Genomic DNA, 18,761 nt, shown 5'->3' with positions numbered 1-18,761 from the left:
CGCTTTTAGGATGATTTGAAGAAGCTTCAAGAATGGTCAGAAAACTGCATTTAATTTTGATTCCTTTTAACTATATATTCTCAGTATGCTAGATGTCAACCTAAGATGTCAAAATTTTAAATATTACGTTATAAAGTCATAATTACTCATGTATTTCAAAATTCTGTATTCAACCGTTCAGGGTGAACGTCCCATTGACTTTTTAACCTTTTGCTCATGGGGTCAGCTTCACACCTTAGAATGTAACTCGCACCCTTCTAGCCAATGGCTGTCCCAGGGGTGTTTCCTCAACAGAGAAATAAATTGATAATAATAATAAAAGCCAGCTGTGGTTTAATGCAGCAAAATGCAAGCAACCCGAAAATAACTTATACACTTGGTGGAGTTGAATTAAAACAGTAGAGGAAGAAAGGGATCTGGGAGTAACAATTCGGACAAATATAAAGTTCTCTGAGCAGTGTAAACAGGCGCCCTGGAAAGCGCATGGTGTCCTATCAATTATTTATTGAACAATATCATGTAGAGACCCCATTTTGAATACTGGGCCAAGTATTGGAAAGCCATCTGAAAAAGAACATTGAGCTTGTTGAAAGGGTCCAAAGACGGAAACTCGCATGGTGAAATCGGCAAAAGGCGACCGTATAAGAACTTGGCAACCAGACACCATAGAGGGGACCTGATTGAGGTTTCTAAAGCTCTGAGTGGGATTATTAAAATGAATGAAGGCGGAATTTTCCTTGTTACAAAGACTTCTGAACTAAGGCCATAATTAAAATTACAGGATAAGAGATTTAGACTAGGTTGTAGCAAGTTTTCGTTTAGCCAGTGAACCGTTGATTACCGAAAGCAGTTGCCTTCGCAGATAGTTGATGATGTTGCTGACTGTTTTAAGAAATTCAAAGGTCAACTGGATATTTACCTACGTGAGGAGGGAAGCGCATAATTTGTTTTGTATTTTCTTACTTATACTATATTCTCAGGGGTCTTTTTATCTTTTTGTTTGCCGGTGCAGAAAAAGCCTTAATGGATAGAGACAAATCTGAATGATGGTGCCCTATGGCCATAGATGCCGATGCGCCTAAAAAATATAACTTTCTATGAACTGAGGAAAAAAACAATACTGTAAATGATAAATATAAAAAAAATTATATAAGGAGCACGATTTGAAGGTATATGGTAGTTTATAATTCAAATATAACATCTCTTCACTGGATTGAATGATAGATTACATAATAATGCTTTTACACTATGTTTGTAATATTAATTTTAAATTAAGAAAACAATAAAATTTTAATCGCGCTTCATAATTAGGTGAATAATTTATAAACACCTTGTGAGTGTATACATTTGTCACCATTAACTTATTTATCATTCACGCTTTACGAAGTGGTAAGTTTAGTTCTCTTTCTTTTTCACTTTACATAAATTCAGACCTACATCTTTTATATAATTCCAGTTTTCATCTCTATAAATTTATCTTTGACGTGTACTTTTAGTTCGTGTTTTTATATTATAGAAAAATTCAGATCCATAATTGTACCAACTGTCAAAATGCATGTCATATATATACATAAGTTATTTCGTCCCCTTCTTTCTGTCCTTATTTTGATTTATATACATTTTAGATTTTAATCTAAAATTTATGCTTATAATTTGTTTTTATTTGGCACGAATTTCACATCAATAGAGATACGATGTTGCTGTTAATTGATGTAGCTTTAAGTCCAGCATAGCAGTGTATCGATAATTTTCATCAGAACTCATGGTATAAACACTATTCTTTTTCAAAATGTCATTAAATAGAGTTTGTTTAATTAAATTGATTAAAACAGCCATTAAATCTGCTTCACTACAAATAGGATTTTTCACTGTGGCATTTCTCGAGGACGTAATTTGTTTTTATAGACCATAGTTAAACAAACTTTCATGGCACTCTGAAGGGCACTAACTTTTAGTTACTAAGTCGAAACCGATTGATTTATGATCCAATAGTAAGATAGCCTTAGCTTCATACAAATAAAGGTCAAAGTTAGCGAATATCAAATCTAGATACCTTACTTTCCCACCATGGGAAAAGCACATAATTGCTAAAATTAACCACCAGATCTACCGCAATAGTCCAACTAAGCTGCGAGCATTACATGCAGCGTCAGATCTGCCTGAATATTAAAGTCCCCCTTAACAATTTAATTATATCGTGATGGGTAGCCATCCATAATGGAATCAAGTGGTAACCATATTAAAGTTGAAGTCTCTATCGACAAGCGGAAGAAGATGTATTAGAACTAGTACAGAGCATATCTTATTTTGTTCAATAATATCTGTCACTCGCTCTAGATCTTTCATCTTATTTTGAGAAGTCATTTCTATAGATAATTATGACTATGACTCTTGCGTGTTGGTACCATCTGCTTATTTCATGAACACGGTTCAGTTTGCATCACTATTTCGAGTTTTTGTTGTACGATTGGAGGGACCAATTGATTCATAATATCTTCAGCAATAATCAGTTTATATTTTTATCTATTACAATTAATATTAGCATAACGAAATGCTATCGTAACAATATCCACAACAACAGTAGTCTCACCCTCGTGAAAAATCTGAAATCCCACATTCCTAACCGCATGGATCCAGTAACCTATATACTCAATTTCTGAAGCTTTCCAGCAGCCGTTATTAAAATGTTTGTTTTAAGTGGTTACTCTTACTCCTGTTATGAGTAACTGCCGGTAGCGCTATAGCAGACCACGAAGTATCTAAATCTCTTTATGATTATCCTGTATGTTAAGTGAAAGTAAGAAACACTTAAGCGTTCTCAGCATGGCATCTCCATTATCGGATTAGTTCAATCCCGATGTATTTTGATGTCCGCTTAGCAGCTACAAAATGACTGAAATCACTAAGAGGGATCAAGAGGTATTAATTCACGCCCCAATTGCTTTTATTTAAAAGAAGATTTAGATCTCGTGTTTTATAAAAGGTTTACTGGTTATTTCGTGGAGATAAAGAATTTTCTGAAGATGCGCTCAGTTGAACATCAACTAAGCATGTCTAACTCTGTTCAAGTTGAACATCCTGTATTCTGGCAAGTATCTTTGCACAGTTCTATTGGAACAGTTACTACAAAAAGGCTGAATGACATTTCTGTTTTTATAAACCGTGTTAAACATAACTAGCCATTTCTCCTACCTTCTCTTCAGAGTTCACCAATAATAGCATCGAAAGAACTTTCAAGAGCGTTTAATTCCATCCCTGTCACAAAGCAGCTAAAGTTCTAATCGCCTTCGATCCAGTTTCTAATCTCTTTAATCACTTTAGCGTGGGCTATTCATTGGAAAGCTCCCTGCCAGGGTGAACAAAGTGAGCTCTTCAAGACCGAAGGTGATTGGGGCTATCACTTTCAACTCTCACTAAATCTAACAGATTATAGGATTTTTAATGGACTGAAGTCAGGAGAGGCTGTAAAAGCCGGAAGTGGGAGGATTCTAGAGGAGAATACTCAAACACTTTCCTTGCGCAAAAAAAAGAAAAAGAAAAGACGTTGTCCATGGTCTGTTTTAGCAGTTTGTAGCTATAGTATCAAAGTATATGTAATTAGCAAAGATCTGTTTTGTTTTAACTTTTCAAAAAGAGACTTTTTTTTTTGCACAAGGATTTCGCTAACTTTCTTAACCGGCAGTCTTAAATTAAAAAAAATCAGAACGGCTGTAGACGCATCCATGTTTACAACTGAATGCTTTCACTATAATTGCGTTGGTTTTCTTTTTTATATCCTAATTGCTTTCTCATGTCTTTGGCGATTTTATTTTGGTTATTTTATTTTCTGGGACAATATTGAAATGATGTTTTAGGTAAAAGGTCCGTTAGTAAGTTAATGTCTGTGGTTTCGTAAACTTTTTAATATCTTGATAAGCATCAAAGGAATGGATGATATATCCGAAAAGGAAAAAATACTGATTATTAATGAATATACAGGATATTCTGCATATATGCCTATTTAGACAAAGAAAAATTGTTCTTTGAGCCACGCACTACCACGTTTCATAATTTTGGAAAAGTAGTTTAGAAGTAATCCGAAAATTGCAGTTTCTACGAACCAGTCTCCAATAATCCAAATAATTCATTCTTTGTCCAGGAGCACTCAAGGTACTACAACTTAATTATACCAACCCTCCATATTGCTTGTGTCTCTTGTGTTTTAAGATAATACTAAAAATTCCTAAAGAAAAGAACAGTTTCCTAGATTACGACTGGTGTATTCTTTTCAGGAAACGTCTATAAATGTTCTGACTTAAGGATTAGTTTTTAAATTTAATTTACGGGTAAATGAAAGCTTCTAAACTCACGCCTGTCGTAAATGAGGAGTTTTTCATTTAGTTTCCTCTGATCGGCTTCTCATATTTTCCAAGGTATGAGATGGATAAGCCGTCTATGGGTGAGAGTTATCGGTATTGTAACGGAATTACTTGTTGTAAGACACCAGTTCTATAAGTCTAATTAGAGCCTCTTTGACAAGTCCATTTGGAATCGATTTAGGATCTCAATTGTATTTAACGGACCCATCTTATTTAGGAATTTCAGAGAGGTTATGTTGGAGTGCATAGGTCTTGTCCGCCGAGATGATTCCGTGGGTGTGTGATTATGCTGAAAAAATTGATGCATACAACTGTAAAGTCAGTAACTTTACCAGGATATATATTTTTTTTTTCCGATGGCAAGACACTTCCACGGTGTCCACTCCATGTTCGCGTACAGAATTCCTCTTGATACTGTGAAAGGCATGCCGAAGATCCTATTTAACCACCTAAATAGCTAATATTCTATGCTTAAGAATATTTTCATTTTGAAGACTTTCAGGGAACTCATGAACAAATTACAGAAGGTATAAGGCGACTTAGGAAGCACCTAAGAATGTATTCCTTCACTAGTTTCTGCATTATGAACCCCTGTAATTCTTGTCTGGAGCTACAGTGGCGGGTAAATTTTTTATTTCTTGTATTAATAAAGTGTTCGGTGAAGGACAGCTGGTCATCCTATGTTACTCCTAGGTCCTTGTGATTTGACTTTCTGGATGGGCTGGCCATTTAGGAGTATGGTATAAATTCTGAAGAAGGAGATCTGAGTTGTTTTCAGAAGATTTATCAGCACTATTACTTGATGGAAAGAATATTTTCTAAGCCAAGGTAAGGAATGTTATCGTAGGTCGTGATGAAGGGTCAAGGCTTCAGAAAATAATGTATTGCGTTTGCTTCCATCGCTTAATCTAATGTATAAAACAGAATTTAAAGTATAAACTTTATACTACTGTACAAAACAAACATTCCGTGTTTTAGACATGTTGCATTCTGTGATCGACTTATATGTGATAATTGTGATATAAGTGGATCTCATAATGCCGTGGAGGTTGGTTATAAAAGTCAAAAATAAGGTTTCAGATTTACGCTAGTTTATTTAATCAGTAAATTCCCTTCCAGTTAACATGCTTTTTATTTTTATCTTCCATTTATATCACTTGGTCAAAATTTTCTGTTAAAAGAATTAATGAATAATTACAAAAAGAACCAGCCTACATTTGGATTTGATCACGTATACCCAATGTAATTTATTTCGAATGCACTGAGTACAAAGATGTGTGCAAAAGCACGCAGCTTTGTTCTAGTCAGGATCACTTGGATTTGACTTGCTAATAGCAGCTTCCGTTTCACCAAAAAAAAGGTTACTCACGGGATGCAGGGCGAGAATCTAGCTGCTGTGCATCCCACCCGATGTAATAAAAAGATACAGCAAAGTCTTCGATCCATAACACTACTGGTTCAACCGTTATCGTTACGCTCATAACATCTTGATATACAATTTCAGTCATTTGCGCAAACGCATAAATTTCTTAATTTGGTTTTTAAAAATTATAATCCTAAACCCGGAGTTGGGATAATGTAAAACTCGAGGAGAGCATTGTGAATAAACATATATGCAAGAACGGTTTTGATCATGTATAATACAATTTGATTAATGGTTTAAGCCACAAATGTATTCTTGACAATTGAGAGATGTACAGCTTTGTATATTGCATCTGTCCATCTTCCATACTTTTCTCAACGTATCATTTGGTTGTGAAAAAAAGGTAAGTTATCTTGATTACTTTTCCAGCCAGTTCAAAAGGGGATGATTTTATTCCCTTTCAGAAAGCAGAACAGAACCTGCTTTCGTTCTGCTTTCCAGGAATAAATAATCCACATGAAATTGGTAACTGGATGGAAAAAGAGTAAATATTCTAAAGGTTAAGGACAAAATGAGTAACAAGAAGAGGGAAATCATCTCCCTTCGCTTGTTTTGAAATTGCTTTATACTACTTTTGTTTTTCGCCTTCTGCTTTATAAATTAAGTTAAGCGATGGAGTCAAGCACAATAGCCCGCTATTTTTTCAAACGTGGAGAGGTGGAGTTTTTTTTTTGGGGGGGGGAGAAGAATAACAAAGTTACAGGTTTTAGACTTTCATCTTTGTGTGTGAGGTTTTTTTTTTTTGTTTTGTTTTCATTTTTGTTAATTTTTTCAGACACTACTGCATCTCGCTTGATCTGATATCTTCTGTAAACATAGTTAAATAACAGTTGAAAAAAAAAAAAACATACAAGCTCTAGAATACCTTCTTATTCAGCAGGTCTTTGAAAACCAAATTTTGAAGAAATTTAAATAAAAATGGTGAGCCTTTGCGATAATATCTTTGCATTTTTGAGACTCATTTTAATACCTGAAGTTTAATAGGCCATGTTTAATTCATAATTATTTTGTGGTAAGCCTTTATTCTACAAATAGGGAATAGCCCATTCATGGTGTTAAATTAGTTTATTATTCTTACAATTTACTTGTTTAAAATATAACACTACCTTAACAAAATAGTGAGGAAAGCAGCTAAAAGAAGAATTAGTCCTGCTCAGTCTGCAATGAGAGTAGCGAACCTTGGTATTGATTTTACGAGGCGTGCACGGGTAACTGTGATGATGTCAGTCCAAGCTTGTAAGAGTATGGTATTCAGGTCTCCCATATTCTTCGGCAGCTGTTGTTGCTTTCCAGTGAGTCTTTACAAGCGATCCCACAGATTGTCAGTTGGATCAAGCCTACGGCTATGGGATCCAGCGAAATTATTGCGTATATTCAGGGTGCTCTTCAAGGAATTCCTGGACAGTCTTTTCCCTGGGGCATTCGAAGAATATAGTCGTCTAAAAATACTGAATTACCAGAAAAATTTGATTATTCATTAATAATATTACCCTGGATACAATATTAACAGTAATGATAGAAACCTTGGTTAACAACAACGGTTTAATATGGCGGATGGTTTTTCCTGCCCAGAGGTTACTACAGGATTCACTCAGACATGAAAGGTAGGGTCTCCGAGTGCAGTATACATCTGTCTACCTGCATTGCTGTAGCCTCCCGCGTACAGTATTGGCTGATAAGGGTATCATTGAAGATATCCACAATGGCTCTCAAGAGACAACTAATTTTGCTTGATTGTTCCACAAATAACTGCACCAAAATTATTCAATTATGACTGAAATTATATTACCTAAATAATAGGCCATACGACAGGAAGCACTCATTTCGGTATGTTTGATTCTCTAATATGTTTGCAGTGCATTATTAATATCCAGCAAGACCAGATTTGGAGCGTGGCTTAGAAGTTCCAATATACACAAAGTTGAAAATAGTCAAATAGGATTTTTTATAATATTAGTTCGCTTGTGTTCTTTAATTAGGATATTTTGGATTCATTTTTAACGAACCCGAAATTTTAAAGACGAATTCGCTATTCATTTTACTTAATGTAAAAAGATTGGAGAATATTCTCAAAGAAGTACAACTTTTCCGAGAACAGCCAGTATTTCTTGAGCTTACTCCACTGTAAATAAACAAATCTCTCACCCATAATTAATTTTTACTGATGTGAGATTAATCTTCCGGGACATAAAATTTGCAGTAACATAATGCATTTCACGTTGTAGCGCAGCTTCTTCGGAAAGTCGGATGTGATCTTGTAGTGTGAGTATATTACTAGAATATCAACAAAATCCATGAAGGGAAAAGAACTCATTAATAATAACGACATAGCTAATTTATATTCAGATATAATCAGGTTACTCCCGAATATAAACGAATCTTTATTACAAGAGTAAAACGAAGCCTCAAATTTTAACCATCGCAACGTCTCCTTAAATTGAACATGACATTGTGATTATTTTCGTAGTCAAGGAGAGGAGCAATCTTGCTGGGTGCTAATTATCCAAAGAGCTTCAAACCAGGCGGAAAATTTTCACGGCCGACGACTATCTTAACTGTCGTAATAGAATTACTTTTGAGACAATGCACACAAGCAACAGCACTAACTACTAACTCCATTAACAACTTTTCGTACCAATGTGCAATGCAACAAAAGGAACGTAAAACGGTCTGTGTGGTAAAATTAGTCTCGATTCGGTTCCTTACTTCTTATTCATTGTCATTACAGTATAGCTACAAACAGAACTTGCGTATGAAAAATTTTGCCAGTCTTTTATTCTCGGCAATTAGTACTCGAGTGGGTGGAGAATCTTTGTTAGCAAACACAAGTGGATGTACATAATTGTATACCCCACCAGGTAAGATAAGAACCAAAATTCGCCTATGGAAGTCTGCTAATTAGCGGATTAAATTATCTACATAATACGTTGAGCTTGTGGCCTAAAATCTTTAGTTTCAAAAGATACTCGTATAGCGTTTAATTTAATATAATCAAACTTCCTTATTAAATTAAATATACTACTCTTAAATTCTACTAAAAGTTATATTTGAATATAGTAAATTTATAATTTTTAAGTATATATAAGATGGCCGTGCCAATTTCATTTGATTGTAGATGAAGTTGAAACAACTTCAGTTAATGCTGAAAACAATTGAACATCAACTGAAGTTGTTCAACTTCAGTTGATGTTCAGCATCAACTGACGTATTCAGTACTGGTCGGCAAAAAAATTATTTTTTTCCTTCTCTGTTAAAATTCAGGATGATTTTCGTACATTTGACGTTGCTGAATTCAAATATGGCAATCATATTGCTGTAATACTTACTCACCAATTTTAAGGGAGAAGGAATTAAAGTCAAAAGCTAAGTTTCTAGTAAATAAGATTTTGTATATTTTAATAAAATGTTACATACAATAATATATATTGAACAATGGGCCTATTAACCTTATTCTATCTATCTGATAACAAACCACTTATTTTGTCGTGTTTTTGCCTTTTATAATCGTACATTGGTATCTCCCATACGAGATAGTAATAGAGGCATGTGATGCAAGAAAGCAAGCGTTATGAGCTTATGTAGCATCAGCCAAAAAAATAAAAAAAAAATAAAAAATCACACAACCATTCCCTCTAAAAGAGTGTCCAGTCCTCCTTGAATTTATTTAAGCTATCAACTTCCACAACGATAGATGGAAGTTTGTTCCAGCAATTAACCACCCGTTGGCTGAAGGCAAATTCCCGGACATCTATTCTATAGCTGTCTTTCCTCAATTTGAATTTTTTCCCCCTTAGATCGTAATCTAAGCAAGCGGAAGAATCCCATCAGAATTCAGCGTGCTCAACCCATTCAAGGCCTTATACACCTCAATCAGATCACCTCGCAGGTGCCTAGTCTCCAACCGCTGCAATTTATAGAACTTAAGCCTCTCTTGGTAAGAGAACCCCTTCGTTCCCCTCACCAATCTTGTTGCCCTTCTCTGTACAGGCAAAAGCAAGTCTACATCCTTCCTAAAATGAGGCCTCCAGACCTGTACGCAGTACTCAAGGCGTGGCCTAAATGTTTCCTTATGCAAAGGGATAATCACCTACTTCTCTCTGCTAGAAATATTCCTGTATATCATTGACAATACCCCATGACCTGCTCTGGCAGCCTGTCTGCACTCTCAGAAAACTTCATATCTGACTGCATAATTACCCCCAGGTCCTTTTCATTCTCTACCACCCTAAGTGTAGTACCACACAATTGGTACGTTCCTCTGGGGTTACTTCTACCCATATACAGTACTTTGCATTTGTCAATGATAAACTTCAGTTGCCACCTCTCAGCCCATCTGCCCAAATTTTCTAGATCCGGTTGCAGTAGAACAGTGCCATTACTGTCATTACCAACCCTGCTAACCTTTGTATCATCGGAAAACTTCGACACTAAGCCTGATATACCTTTATTAATATCACTGATAAATATACAAAACAACAGTGGACCCAACACCGAACCCTATGGGACTCCACTAATAACATTAGTCCACGAAGAGCAGCGTCCATTGATTACTACCCTCTGTCTTCTCCCACTCAACCACCCTTTTATCCATTGTAGCAACTTACCCTTAATACCATTCTGCTCCAATTTGTACAGCAGTCTTCCATGTGCAACAGTATCAAAAGCTTTCCTGAAATCCAAGTATATGATATCAAAATTATTTTTTCCATCCAATTCCTTTGAACCCACATTATAGTATCCAATCAAATTTGTCACACAAGTCTTTCCGTTAACAAACCCATGCTGTGTCTGAATTATTGCTGCAGTCTTGTCTAGATGATCCTGCAATGTATCTTTAACCAGTGACTCCATTATTTTCCCCGGAACAAGTTAAACTAACTAGTCTCTAATTACTCGTATCACCCTTTCATCCCTCTTTGTGAATTGGGGATACATTTCCACATCTGCAGTCCGTAGTGACTTCCCTTGAGTCCAAGGATGCTCTCATAATATGGCTAAGGGTTTGCTTAGTTCCTTTGCCTTCTCCTTTAATATAACTTGATAGATCCCATCCACCCCAGGAGCCTTTCTTATGTTTAACTTCAACAGTTTCTTCTCCATTTTGCTCTCAGTTATTACAAAATCATTAAGCACCCTGTTACAGTTTGATAAACTTCTGGCATTTTCCTCCCTTAATAACTCCTCATGTGGGAATGTAGATGCAAAATCCTCATTCAGTTTCTTAGGTATCTGAGCAGGATCATCAACAGTTGAACCATCGATATCAAGTGGACCAATCTGATTCATCTCCTTTCTTTTAGAGTTTATATAAGTGAAGAAATCCTTGCTGTTTTTCTTAGCATCCTTTGCCAAAGATTTCTCGTAATCTGCCTAACCACCTTTGTGACCTGATTACAGACTAGCTTATATCTTCCATAGGCTTCTGTGTCGCCTGATAATTTATATGCATCCCATGCATTTTTTTCTCTGCCACTAGTCTCATTAGTTCATTTGACAACCATTTAGGCCAAAACCTTGAACAATATATCTTAATAGGTATGAAACTTTCAGTAGCTTCCACGATTAATTCCTTGAATGCTTCCCACTTAGAATTCACTGTTGGTAACATCGTCAGTTTATCCCACTGTACAGAATTTAAAAACTGTCAGAGACCACTGTAGTCACCTTTACCGAAGCAAAATCCCTTCCCTTTACCCCTGATGGTAATTAAATCTTTAAATAAATCCCACATCAGTACACTGTGATCACTGCCTCTTAGTGGTTCCTTTATCTGCGAATTCTTAATACACGATTAATCACTGCTGATAACCAGATCAAGAGTATTACCCTCTCTGGTTGCCTCTCGAACATGTTGCTGCAGAAAACAATCGTCCAATAAATCCACAAAAATCTTGCTAGTGTGCGAGTAAACAACCCACAAGTTCCAGTCAGTATCTGGGAAATTAAAATCCCCCATTATTAAGACATTTTGATTTACTAGCCCACTCTATTTCTCTGTATAATTGTTTGTTGTACTCATTAAAGTCATTAGCCTACAACACGCTCCTACTCTTATTTTTGCTTTCCCAGTGCTTATGCCACACCAAACTGACTCAACATTGTACTGTCCATCTAGGCCAACTGTATTCACTTCCTTAGATTTTATGATTTTCTTAATTAACAGTATAACCCCTCTTCCCTCCCTATCCTCTCTCTATACTTTTTGTAAACGTTGTACTCCCTGAATTCCAATTCCGCATTCCTAATATCTATGTGACACCACGTCTCTGCTATCCCAACAATATTCGCCTTTGATGTCTTGACCAGCACTTCAAATTCATCAAATTCCAACAGTAATCAGAATGTCTTATTATGGGGACTTTAATTTCCCAGATATTGAGATTGCAGCAGTAATCTGCCAACATATGTGGACTCCATTTTCTCTGGTATATTTTTTTTCCATTTGAGAAATATCTTAGTGAAACCTTTCACCGTATTAATTGGAGGCCGCTCCCAAGTTTTCAGGAAAAAAGTCTAAATGGAAATGTAGGAAATGAACCTTTAACGACAGGTTTTCGTTTTCGGTCATTAACCTACGATATTTGAAAACTGAGGGTGATGAGAACTTTTTAAGCACATTTCTGAATTTTTGAACATATTTCCTGCTAGAATCTGTCGAAATTATTTCAGAGAGGAAATTGATGCCGGCCAGTGCTATTGATCATCCTGGGTACAGCATAGCCATTTTGTGTATGTAATATTGCGCCAGTTCAAATAAAAACCGCCTCTAATGGAGAAGAAAATTGCTTTTTTACTTTTAAAGCATATAGCAAGAGTGCAGTAGCACACGCTCTTTGAGTAGACGGGGATTCAAACCCCTAACTGCTAAATACGGTCGATTTGCCAACCTGCACTGGACCAGCGTGGTCCATAGCATAGTCTGTGGTCACTGGACCATAGTCAAAATTAACGTAACTTTAAATTTTATATTTATAATCATATTTAAGGACAATAATGTTTTTCGATACCCTCAAGTTTTTTACTTAATATTTTGCCATTGTGCTAAACGAATAACAAGAAAAATACTTGGAAAAGTCGAATTAACTTACGATACACGCAATAGACGTGTTAAAATTGCCAATTCAACAGAACATTCATGTGTTAAAGGGCCATTGGAATTCTGAATAGATCACTCTTAACGGGCATTGCATATTAGGACATAACTTAGGTAAAAAGCGTCGCCTTTAGCTCAATATTTCTAAACCGTTGGTGCAAGTAGCGTTTCTTACGTCACCCGAACGCATTTAATAATACTTACAGGCGTTTCTACAAAGTATTACATGGGTAATTTAAAGCAGTAGAAGCAGCACACTTCTTGTAATATTATTTTTTCCCTTAGCGCAATAAAAATATCATTAAGGCTCTGTTTACGAAAAATGTATGTGAGTTATGATCACAATGAGTTTTATCGGATTCCGAGATAACAAAATGTCAGCGTTACAGCTTGCGCTTTATTATGTTCAAAACAGTAATGGATTGGCTTATGGCTAGGCCTAGTGTAGAAGACCAAGCTAACTTCTTGGTTGCTTCGAGCTTTCGAATTATTTACTTAAATAAGCAAATAGACGACTTCTTAGAGGTAGTAGCCTCATAACGTTTTATTTCTTGTATGTAGCCTGCGAAAGTACTCGATAAGGAAGTTGTTTTAGCAAAAAATGCATGTTTCGTAATCTTTATAATGATATTGGAGACACGTAACGTTAAATAAACATGAGTCTTTAAAAGGCAGTAGGCCTAAGAAGAAGAAAGATTTCTTTTTAAAATATTAAACCGTAATAAAACTAATAGTACTTGCATCCGAAGATGTTAGGGAACACTGTTATTTGCTGTTATGGATAAAAGAGTTAAGGTTTTTGGCTGCCCGTTCAATTTATTATTTAAGATCATCTCATAGTTCTTTTGGATGAAGTAACGTGAACTATAGATTGTAAAACGAGTTCCCCCCTAGGCAGTTCCGGCTTTAGCATTAATATCCCTGTCCTCTCTGTACTTTGTACAAATTGCGGTTTATAAGGATATTTGGGAAAAGAAATTCTTCTACAAGTACATCAACAAAGATCATTCGTAGTCATAATAAAAATCATCTTAAAAACGAATATACATAAATATTCTATAAGATCGAATATATGGTTGAACACTTAAATTATTTCGTTTCAACGAAGGGTCCATAATCTAATAAGATAAACCTTCCCTCGACTTAGAAAAGAATAAAGAAATACGTACGTATTTAGGACAATTTTACGGCTGATCTGAAATATTTGTTTACTTCCACTATATATACAATCTATCAGCCACTATTTATTTGTCATAATCTAATATTAACTATTTCCAGTAATATTACTAATATAAGATGTTTTCTATAAAAAAGGGAGTTCGTTTGATATCTTAGCGATATATTAGTGGATGGTAGAATTAAAGTAACGTACCGTTTTTGTCAACATTACATTCACTCACCAAAAAAAAATTAGAAACCTTTATTCGAATTACAGCCAGTATACGTCGTGACATGGATTCCAATAGTGTCTCTGAGTCTAGCTCTTATTTGACCATTCTCCCATTAGAATATTTGTCAGCTGTTGTAACGTGTTCGGTAGAAAACTGTAAAGCCGAACTGCCCTCTTCGATATATTCCAGACATTATCAATTGGATTCAGATCTGGAGAATTTGGTGGTGAGGTTAGTTGTTGGATATCTTGGGAACGTTCCTCGACCCATTCAGATACAGATTTTGTATGGTAGACAATTGCGTTTTCGTCTTGAAAGAATCCATCTCAATCCGGGTAAAAATAGCGCATTGGCAGGTGAAAATTGGTCCGACACAACAGAAAATCATTGGAGGTAACATGACGTTCTAACGGCGTGAGCGGACCCAGTTCGTACGAAAGGAACATCTCCAGTTGCTTGAGTGGTGGACACGTACAGTCTCGACACATAGCTTCATGATGTGCACGCCACACTTTTACCCTACCATTTGCAAATTGTGTAAATCAAGGCTCTTGTCAGACCAAATGATCTTTTATGATCTTTATCCACTGTTCCGCAATCCTTTCTTGGCGTCGGCGGTGAACTCTGTCTATTTTCCACAGAAAGAAGCGGCTTTCTTATAGATATGACTACCAAATCGAAGATTCTTCAACTCCCGCGTTATAGTTCGTTTGGAAATATGTCTTTTTTTGCCTAAATTGAATTTTTCACTCATATGCAACGAAACGTATATAAGTATCATTATAAGTCTTCAGATTACTTAATTCATTATTCCCAACGTTGAGTCTGTTTTTCAAACTCCGATTCGAAGGCCGCTTTAAGCTCAGCATCCACCTCAACACAACAACGTGATCTCTACGATCACGTTGTCACATTGATAGTAGAATCCCTTGACCTACGTCAGTAAATGTCTTTTGATCCGCAGGATCTGCCTCATTATTTTCCGAAACTCCCCATATATACTCATAAACTGAATTTAGATATTTTGCTTAACGTTAATGCAAGTGATTAGAATCAAACACATCTCTGGAGTTTCTGAACTTTCATTCCTACAGATATTACGCTTGAAATTTCAAGTCAGAAACCCATGGAAACAGTTTTATTACTCACGAATGTTTAGCATGGTAGTGGCTAGCGCGTGTCGTGAATTTAAATTATAATAATATTTTTTTCGGACTGCAGTTTAAAATAAATAACTGCCCTCCTGAATCTTAACATTCTCCAGTCGCTAGTTTTATCTCATTTACGACAGTGGTAATAAATTTATGGAAGAGAACCATTGTACAGATATATTAAGTTCCCAAATAAATTATGACTTCTGTGCAGCAGCTAACAAAGGAAGATGAAAAGTATAATTCAATGCCGAGTTTAATATTGTAAGCGTCTAAGAAAATCACCTAGAAAATTGCTAAAAACTTAGTTTTAAAACTACCAAGAAACTGCAAGACCCAGCTGCTATTGCTTCGAGCTGGCAAATTGCCAATATACCTACATCTTGGAGATTCTAAGTTCGACATATGCGGGCACCATCTTTACATTTAAACTCGAACTAAATGAATCTACCATACCATAAAAAAAGCCAAATTAACTACCCTCTACGTTTTCCGTGGTCGAAATGAGAAAATTGGGCTGCAGAGAACTGTTTGCTAAGTGATGGTAGAGAGTTGATTGTCCACTATCCTTACCTTTGTAAGGAATAAAGCTAAAGATAACAGTTAATCGGATAAAATAAACAAAAGGTTTGTTTCATTGGGTTAACTCTATTAATCAGGTGAAATCTATTAAACTACTAAATCTATTAATCTATAAATAACTATATCTATATAATAAAATCTGTATCTATCTATTAACCAGGTGAAACAAACCAAAGGTTTGTTTAAGTATTAAAGATTAAGGTTAACCCAAATTGATTTGATTTCACCTCAAAAGATTGGACCTCAAAAAGTTGCATTTATTTAACCTACATCTCTCCAATCTCAATGTCTGTTTCCAGGTATTATCATCTGCAACTGGTGTGTTCTGTTAATTGTGCTGGTTACAACATGGTGTACGTTTGATGCCGCAGGAAGGTCATGGGTTAAGATGAAGAGGTATCAGCGCAGTCTCCGGGAAGGAAGGGCGAAGTTCCGATATAAGAGATCGGGCAGTGGTCACCGGAACTGGAGACATAGGTAAGCATCCCTGCTCTAACATTAATTAAATAATATTAATGTAACCAGAAAATTAATTCCATAAGAAATGTTCTATTTAATATGAATTATCATATGCATTAATTAAATTCACATCACCAATCTACTTTCGCTATTTCCATAGCGTAGTTCTGAGAAGAGTTAAGTCTAACCACCATAGGATGGCAATGGAATTTATTTAATTATTAAATAATCATGTAGTTACCACCCTTTTTTAAAATTGCTTTATATATTCATTCGCTATTTCAGAAAAGCAGTACGAGAATATCAAAACAGTTGGAACAAGCGATGTAGATTATTATTCTGTTGCATGGGCAGATCTGACAGGCATCGAGTAAGTATCTTGTTTCTTTCTTTCGAGCGTAATAAGTTAGAAAAATTCAAAATTTATTTCAATATTTTTTGATTAAATAAACCCATCAAGTCTGTTAAAGGTCAAGCAACATGGAGTCATGTAACTCATCATTTTCATTGACTCGTGTCTCATTATTAATTCATGGCTCATCCTTGACATTGACTCATTCTTGTAATCTCAACCAAACTGACCGAGATTATAAGGATGAGTCAATATTACGAATTTCAATATAGGAGTGGAAGATACTGCAACATAAAATGGCATAATAAAATATCCAATAAGTAATTTCTAGGCATTTTAACGATGTTGTAACTTGCACAGTTTTCAGATATTGTGCAATGTCTAAAAAGTACTTGAAAGTCGGAATTCAGCGTGTCCAATAACTGGCTGCACTAAATTTAGAATAATAACTATCCATCTTTAAATCACTAATGACAAACCCCTACATATTTTACTGTAACCCTCTGTGAAAACTATGTCAAGGTCTGTTAGATGGTGTTTTTAAAGCTTATAATCGATTTTATAGCTTTACTTATCGGAAACATATTCCATCGGATGATGTAGGTAGAAATCCATTAAAAGAGCGATAACAAGAACTAAAGGAAAAGAATAATAATAAATTTAAGTGTCACTGAAAGAAGGTCAGCACAAAAAGTGTGTCATTTTAGGAAAATCTCAGAGTTCCTTCTTTGATAAGAGACCTAATTCCAGCTCTGAAGTTCTGATAGCAATCTCTCCTTCCAGCAATGACTTCGTTGGAAGTTTGCGTGGCTGAAATATGAGATTTAAAAGCAGATAATTTAAGATGTATTACACCATCATTCCAGAAGAAAACCGAATGGATAAAAGCTTTAAAATATATTTTAATTTAAAGGAATAAATTTAAAATTATAAAAATAGTTTAATTTAATCTTAATTTAAAAATTTTAATTGAAATCGTTTTTAAAATTTATTTTAATATTTTACAAACCTTACAAATGAGTTCTCAGAGTGTTGTTCACGGATCATTTCCGTCCTTTTGCAGAATTCCTTTGCGGAAATCGCCAAATTACTTTCCGAATTTTTTCGTGACCTGGATGTAGTGCCGTCAGATGTGGTGGCTGGCCTCGTGCTGTTACGAAAATTCCAAAGACTCGAGAGGCAAGCGGTTGTAAATCAGGTAAGCCACATTAGAAAACTGCTCTTTGGACAGCTATAATGTAACGTCACGATTAGCCTTAAAAAAAGGCTAATTGTGGCAGTTTAATGCATTGCTTGTATGATGACTTTGTTCTTGGATCTTTGTTCTTGCAGCAAAATGACGAAACCTACCAGTTCCTGTCCGGAGTCCCCATTACCCCATCTACCAAGTTCCTGGACATCACTCATGCAGTAAGTTATTCGTCATCAAACTAAAGTTGAAACCTCAGGTTGTTTTGTTGGTTTGTTTGTTGAAAAAGACATCGCAAATATTAAGTTGTTCATCGTTGACTCATACAGACACATTGGTGATCAATGATAAAATCCACTGTTGAACCGTGGACTATTAGATGCGAATATTGAATACCATAGTTATAAAACAAGTTGATATATTATGATGAAATTTTATTTGTGTAATTTTATAGAAATTTCTTCTCAGATTTCTTAATGCTTCATGAATTCCGTCATTATAAAATTATTTATTATAAATATATTTTTTTGAAAATACAGGGTAGTTATAAAATAACACTCAGCCTTTGAAAGCCTTTCATCTCTCAAACTTTAAAAATCTTTGAAAGAGTTTTTAAAATTTGGAACATTCGTATATGCAATGTAGTTGGCCTAATCGGAAGTACCACCGGAAAAGGTTTAAAGTAGTCTTCTTCCATATGGATATTTTAAAAAAGGATACTAAATTTATAACTATATTAACTCCTGAAATTTAACGGCACACA

The 18,761-nt window shown here is 35.3% G+C and overlaps 1 protein-coding gene across 5 annotated transcripts in view; it reads left to right on the top strand.

Moving 5' to 3' along the window:
* The window catches only part of inaE (inactivation no afterpotential E), a 350,568-nt gene that overhangs the window by 253,400 nt on the left and 78,407 nt on the right, over positions 1 to 18,761 (top strand). For 4 of the 5 annotated variants that reach the window (XM_090381708.1, XM_090381707.1, XM_090381710.1 and 1 more), the window contains exons 4-7: positions 16,298 to 16,475; positions 16,743 to 16,827; positions 17,873 to 18,007; positions 18,142 to 18,219. In XM_090381708.1, the coding sequence (XP_090237834.1) occupies positions 16,298 to 16,475; positions 16,743 to 16,827; positions 17,873 to 18,007; positions 18,142 to 18,219 (476 nt within the window). The remainder of the gene's footprint in view (positions 1 to 16,297; positions 16,476 to 16,742; positions 16,828 to 17,872; positions 18,008 to 18,141; positions 18,220 to 18,761) is intronic. The other variant, XM_090381709.1, reaches the window with a different exon arrangement.

Source organism: Mastigoproctus giganteus, chromosome 9 (genome assembly GCF_048544385.1).
Source record: "Mastigoproctus giganteus isolate SK-2022 chromosome 9, ASM4854438v1, whole genome shotgun sequence".
In the NCBI taxonomy this organism is placed as follows: Eukaryota; Metazoa; Arthropoda; class Arachnida; order Uropygi; family Thelyphonidae; genus Mastigoproctus; species Mastigoproctus giganteus.
This window is presented reverse-complemented; position numbering and strand designations above follow the sequence as displayed.